This window comes from Dendropsophus ebraccatus, chromosome 1 (assembly GCF_027789765.1).
Source record: "Dendropsophus ebraccatus isolate aDenEbr1 chromosome 1, aDenEbr1.pat, whole genome shotgun sequence".
Taxonomy (NCBI): Eukaryota; Metazoa; Chordata; class Amphibia; order Anura; family Hylidae; genus Dendropsophus; species Dendropsophus ebraccatus.
In genome coordinates, this window is record NC_091454.1 from 204,651,462 (window position 1) to 204,658,737 (window position 7,276).

The 7,276-nt window shown below is 43.9% G+C and overlaps 1 protein-coding gene across 1 annotated transcript in view; it reads left to right on the forward strand.

Moving 5' to 3' along the window:
* LOC138784151 (C-type lectin domain family 1 member A-like) overlaps nt 1–6,920 on the forward strand; it is a 34,098-nt gene extending 27,178 nt beyond the window's left edge. Inside the window, exons 6-9 of the mRNA XM_069959666.1 lie at nt 343–396; nt 749–802; nt 3,001–3,146; nt 6,894–6,920. Of these exons, the coding sequence (XP_069815767.1) occupies nt 343–396; nt 749–802; nt 3,001–3,146; nt 6,894–6,920 (281 nt within the window). The remainder of the gene's footprint in view (nt 1–342; nt 397–748; nt 803–3,000; nt 3,147–6,893) is intronic.
* Nucleotides 6,921–7,276: the final 356 nt, after the last annotated feature.

Sequence of the window (7,276 nt, forward strand, 5' to 3'; positions counted from 1 at the left end):
ATATGATATTATGAAACTAACACCAAAGGCTAGGTGACACAATGGAGTGCAGTGGCTGCGCAGCCACAGTGGTCACTTCATTCAGTTGCGAGAATGATTGTGTCCCTATTCTCAGGATTGTTGGGGTCCCAGAGGTTAGATCTTTAGCAATAAGCTTGTTATCTTCTAGGCTATGAAGAGGGGATAACAAGCTGAGATGGAAATACCCTGTGACTCTTCCTGATCCATGAAAGTAATCATTTGCACCAATATCATACCCGTGTATTTTACTTGTTCACTCCTCAATGAAGTAGAGTGTTTTTTTAATCTTAATTAATGTACATCTGAATTTATCTCCAACAGTTGACCAGCAGAAGATGATCCTTGAAGAAGTAAAAATTATCAAAAAAGAATTAGGTGGGTCCTTAAAAAAGTATCAGCTATTTAAGATGGGCCTATTCTGGATTAACAGAGCACCTCTCCGCTAATCCAGAAGTTTGGGTTTCTATGGATATGGAGAAGCAATGAGACCATAATTCGTGTGATCCCCCCATTGGATCTAATGTTAGTTTAAAGGTGCCTTCACACATGACAGTTACGCAACAGATTTCTCGGATTTTCTCGGATTTTACTTTGTTGCTTATCAGTACAATTCTCTAGGGTGTACGGGACTTATAATAGAAAAAAACAACAACTTAATTTTTATTGTCAGTTGAAAAAAGTTTCTTCTATTTCTCTGATAACGAAACACAATCCTCCTTTATTACAGATGATGTAAAACAACAATTTCTCCAGGATATCAAATCCATTAACAAGACCTTCGGTAAGAGATAGAAAATGAAGGTCCCATGAAAAAGAGGAGACTTTATCAAGACCATATCATTTCTTATATTGGCATATATCGTAAAGCGACTCTGTACCCACAATCTGTCCCCCCAAACCGCTTGTACCTTCGGATAGCTGCTTTTAATCCAAGATCTGTCCTGGGGTCCGTTCGGCAGGTGATGCCGTTATTGCTTAGATTGTGTATGCATTAGGCTGGCACAACCTCTCTGTCCTTCCTCCCCGCCCTCCTCATCATTAGGAATGCTCCAGGCAGATTGTCTCCTATTCATCAGCTGTGTGAATACTGAACATGGGCTGGATCGTTAAGGCACCTATGCAATGTTCAGACAGGAGAAAATGTTCCAGTGGCATTCCTAATAATGAGGGGGGTGGGGAGGAGGGACGGAGGGGTGGTGCAAAGTTAGGGCACAGATATTCCCGTTGGGCACGGGGCTGCAAGTTTAAAAGTAGTTTTTTAGGACAATAACTGCATCACCTGCCGAACGGACCCCAGGACAGATCTTGGATTAAAAGCAGCTATCTGTAGGTACAAGTGGTTTGAGGGGGGTCAGATTGTGGGTACAGAGTCGCTTTAAAGTGGATTAAGAGGCACCAAATGTATTAAGTGTTGTGAGGAGGCCAAAGGTTGGAATTGTTTGCTTAAAATGGATGCATTTTATGCAAAAATGTTGGTGTGACTGATATTTCACCCAACACATTTTTTATGGCAAAATGTCAAGGTCAGTACATGTGCCATCCACTTCCCCCAGCAATTCCCAGCAGGAAAGATCCTTTTGTAAGCTGTTTACCGGGTTGGGCTCCCCGAGATACAGCGAAGTTACGAATTAGGAAAGCGACTCTAAGGCCCCGTTCCCACTGAGCAAAGCTAGCGGAATTCCGCGACGGAATTGTCCGCCGCGGAATGCCGTTAGCCTCCCGCTCATAATGGGACTCTATGGGAGGCGCGCGCTGCTGCTCTATACGCGCTGAAGAATGAACATGTTCATTCTTCAGCGCGGACAGGGCAGGAGCGCGCGCCTCCCATAGAGTCCCATTATGAGCGGGAGGCTAACGGCATTCCGCGGCGGACAATTCCGTCGCGGAATTCCGCTAGCTTTGCTCAGTGGGAACGGGGCCTAACACCAGTTTAACCAAAACAACACTTTACTGTAAAAAACCCAATTGTGTATACCAACAGGTAATAATAACTAAAACTAAGATAATCCCTGTGCTACACAGCGTGTCGCCCAAAAATATGTTGTATAAATACACGCAATAATTTTACCTAGTAGCGAGCTTAAATAGACGGGCCGCCATATACCTAATAATCCTCTACAGTTTGGGTGCGTCTCATGGGTGTTTACAGCGTAGCACAGCAGCTTACAATCTTAGGCCATGTTCACATTATGTAAGTTTCATATTAATCATGGCCATTGTTGCCGATTTGTAACAACGGCCGTGATTAATATGAAACTTCAAGTGTGCTGCCGTCTATAGAATCATGGCCGGGGTGTACACACATAGGGGGACATTTATGAAGTCTAGCGTTTTTTACACCGGGCTTACAAATGTCTCCGCAGCTCTGCAGCTCCGCAGCTCAGGGGATTTATGTAGAGGCGCATTGCCTCTACATAAATCCCAATCGCACAGAGCCAGGCCGGGCAAAAATTTTGAAACCTACGGCAGGTTTCAGTATCATTTTTTCACGGAAAAATTATAAATGCGGCGCATGCAGAGGCCGTGCCCCCTCTGCGTGCTGCCGCCTTCGCTGTAACGCCCCGTCTCTGCCCCACTGGTGAAGGTGGCGCAGATGAGAAAAAATATTCACAAAAATACAGTTTGCAAATATTTTTACGACAATTTACCCCATTTGCGCCTAAAAAAGGCTTTTACAACTTTTCGTACATGTCCCCCATAGTATATACTTCGGCCAGGACCGCTAGTGGCCACCCAAAAACCAACATGTCTTGCACGCTCCATTGTGTGCAGCGGTAATTTCGGATGCGGATGCACACGGGTGCACCCACATCCCAATTCAGCAGAAGTAAAGATAATCCATCCGCTACTGCAGTACCAGCCAGGATGATCTTTAGTAACACCGGCCGTTAATCTGTATATTAACCTAGAGGTATTATAAGAGCAATATACCGCAGTATACCAAATTGTTACTAACTGCTGTATATTCTGTTCACATAGAGAGTATCTGCCCACCTTGCCCTGATGGCTGGCATAGGATCGGCTCCTCTTGCTATTATGTCTCTAAGGAAGAAACTTCCTGGGATGAAGCCCGAGATAAATGCAATCAAATGAACTCTGTTCTAGTATTAGCCAAGACTGAATCGGTAAGAGCTGTATACAGGAGACAATATGCACCCTTACTTATAACAAATCACAGTAATACACAGTACAATATTTTGCAGTGTGTCTACCCATATTGTCCAGCATGTGGAAGTAAAACTTATATACTTTCATTCAATATAACCTTTCAGGTATATATAGATTATCTATCTATCTATCTATCTCCTATCAATCTATCTATCTATCTATCTATCTATTATCTATCTATCTCCTATCTATCTCCTATCTATCTATCTATCTCCTATCTATCTATCTATCTATCTACCGATCTACCTATCTATCTATCTATCTATCTATCTCCTATCTATCTATCTATCTATCTATCTATCTATCTATCTATCTATCTATCTCCTATCTATCTATCTATCTATCTATCTATCTATCTATCTCCTACCTATCTATCTATCTATCTATCTATCTATCTATCTATCTATCTACCGATCTACCTATCTATCTCCTATCTATCTATCTCCTATCTATCGTATCTATCATCTATCCTGTGCAGTCCAGCAGAAATGCCTCTCCATGCTCTGTGGGCGCATTCAGTGAGTAAGGGCCCTATTCCAGAGTAACGATAATCGGCCAGATCGGCATTGGGCCCGATTCGGCCGAATATCATTCGGTGAAATAGAGAGAACGATCATTCGATGATCGTGTCATCGGCTGAACTTTCATTTAGGGCCAGACCTAAAATCATCGTTCCCCCACCGCGCATCGCTACGGTTGAATAGCGGTGCGCGGCGGGCGACTGACGATTTGACAAGCAGCATCATACATTACCTGTCCAGGCTTCTTCTCCGCGCTGTCTTCGTCCCCGGGTCCCGCGCGCTCTATCTTCAGAATGGCCGGTCAGCTGACAGCGCTCAGCCAATCACAGGCCGGGACCGCCGCAGCCTGTGATTGGCTGAGTGTGGCCTGTCAGCTGACCGGCCCTTCTGAAGATAGAGTGCGCGGGACCTGGGGACGAAGACAGCGCGGAGAAGAAGACTGGACAGGTAATGTAAGATGCTGCAAGAGCGGTAACGATGTCCCTGCAGCCCTCGCTCAACAGTCATCGGGCCGTGGAATAGGCCCAGTAAACGAGCGCCGATCTAGCAGAGCGCCGTTCGTTTACATCGTTGATCGGGCCCTCCTCGGCCTATGGAATAGGACCCTAAGGACACACCACATAGAACACCCGAATGCAGTGTCAGCCAGGATGGAAAGTGGGGTGCTCTGATGACACATGGTGGTGGAATGAATAACTCAGTCTCTTTACTTTGGCCAATAAAAGGATGAGGCACAGTGTTACTCATATATCCCAAAACTTAGAAGCAGTCAGCTGGAGCAAGGGAGTCTCCTTTCGGGTATATGTAGGCACCAAAAGACAGGATCCCAATATCCTGCTTTTCTTAAGCCTCTCCTAAGTCTCTGAATATAATACACAGTCCCTACTTCCAGTAGGGCTCAAAGACAGAAGGTAGCTATACTCACAATTTAATCTCTGCAACAGACACTGCAGTAATATGAGGTTCCATACTGGCAGTAGGGTCTGTCATTTAACAACTTATCCCAAATGTCCTAAAAGCCCTCTTCCTTCTACTACTTCCTACTTCCTCTTAGGGTTGGGTATGGCAGGCTGTCCCTTGGGTATATTCTTCACTTCCTAGGGGTGCTGCGCTTCAAGTGCACTTGGGGTTCCAGGCCTAGTCTCTGGAGGGAGAGGAGACTGAGCAGACACTTTCCTCCCCTATCTACACTGCACTAAGAGGAGAGTGCTGGGCTAGAACATGGACTATCTTTCCAAAAAGCTCCCCATATTAGTCGATGTAAAGTACAGTACAGTGATACCTTGGTTTAAGAGTAACTTGGATTGAGAAAGTTTTGCAAGAAGAGCTTACAGTCTTTCAAAATTGTAACTTGGTTTAAGAGCATTGCTTTGGTTTAAGAGCTCCCTGTACTGGGTGGGAGGGGGAGGGGCATGGTCTGCATAGCGGGGTCTACAGCCCTGTACTCTGACCCAGGAAGTCTCCCTAACCTTCCAAATCATGGAAGATCCAGTTCAGGCTGGGGCTTACATCAGGGGACAGGACTGTGGAGGTAATCTCTTCATAACTGTTACCCCTGTCTGTCTGGACAGAGTGCTGCATGTATGTGCCCACATCTACCCTTCTCATTCCTTCACGCTCCCTGCAGTCTCCCATCTTCTCCATTACTTCTATACTTTGCCTGCACTTACACTCAGCTATACACACTGCTGCTATACTTTTCCTGCACTTACATTCAGCTGTATACACTGCTGCTATAACGTGCCTGCACTTACACTCAGCGATACACACTGCTGCTATAATCTGCCTGCACTTACACTCAGCCATTTACAGTGTTGTATAGAAAAGTTTGTCACTGTCCTACTGCACAGCTCTGTGATTCTCACTGATTGGTCCAGGCTGAACACACCTTCCTTCCCCATTGCAGTAATGTGACCACACAGACCTCTGACAGCAGCCCTGCTTCTCTATTCTAGCCTGTTGTACTCCGATACTGCATTATGAGGATCTACAGCTCCATCTTGTATTTACAAACCGCCGCTGTTTTTCAGGTTTATGCGCTTACTACACATTATACTTCACATGCTGATTGTTATACTGTACAGTAACTAATAATATCATATATTGTCCTGCTTTTAAATGTTTGTTTCATTTGTTTTACATGTTATTCAGAATAATAAATCATTATTTTTGGGGTGGGGAACCAATTGTCTGCATTTCAATGGTTTCTTATGGGAAGTTTTGCTTTGGATTAAGAGTGGGTTTGGATTACAAGCACGGTCCTGGACCAAAGTATACTCGTAATCCAAGGCACCACTGTATATGGATTCTCCTCCTCAGAGCTTCTAAAAGGTAACACCAGATACTACCAACATAACACAATAGATAAACACCATAAATACATTAAAGTGTCACTGTCGGTTCTTTTCTTCTATATTTTTTTTCTTTTTCTTTTTTGCAGAAATCAATAGTACAGGCGATTTTAAAAAACTTTGTAATTGGGTTTATTAGGCAAACATTTAAACAGACTTTCCCCAGTTTCCCCCCTCCCTCCTCTCTCTCATTCATTGCTCATTATAAGGAATTCTCAACTAGTTTACATCAGTGAAGCCTTGAATAATCTATGGAGAGGGGAAGGGGGAGGAGGGAGATTAGTCGGCAGCGGAGGGCAGAGAACAAAGGATTACACAGCGAGACCTGCATAAAAGCCGCTGTTCAGAGGTCAGAGATGTCAGTGCTGACTTCAGAGGAGATAGCTGGTGATGTAGCTGTAAATTAACACTTTGTTGTCCTGTTTTGGTGCCTCATCTCCATCCACCCCTCTCTATAGAGAACAATGAAGACAGGGGGGAGAGCTTCAAACTGCTTTTTCACGATAGAAAATGCATTTCTTGGCTAATAAACCCAATTACAAAGTTTGTTAAAATCGCCTGTACTATTAATTCCTGGGGGGAATGACAGTGACACTTTAAATTGACACTGTCATTAAAATTAAACTTTTAACATGTCACTGCTGAGACCCATGCTGATTAGGAGAACGAGTAGGGAGAAGCACATGGTAGCACATTTCACTCCCCAGCTTTCAGGAATCTCTGTCCAGCGGCTCAATTATAAGCCTATGGGGCTGCTGAACAGAGATGATTGACAACAGGAAAGTGACGAACGCTACCACACGCTTCTTCCCACCCATTCTCCTGATTGTAGCCATCTCAGCTGCGAAACCCCAATTAATCCAAACTAATGACATGTCCCTGACACTTTAAAGTATACAGTACCTGTTATGAAAAGAAACTTTTAAAGTGCCAAAGTGGTGGAGTGCCTCTTAAAAGCTAACATCATCTGATAACCAATGACAACACAATATTCAATGCAGTGGGACACATATCTATTTATTATTATCTTTTTTCACATCATTTCCTAGGATATTTTGAATAAATTAAATAAAAGATACTGGATTGGACTTAGACGGGATGCAGACAAAGTAAAATCCTGGAAGTGGCTGGATGGGACACAAGTCTCCTTTACGTAAGTGCTGAGCAGAAGCTTCATATGACAATCTAGAAGAGAAAAGCTATATACTGTAGTAA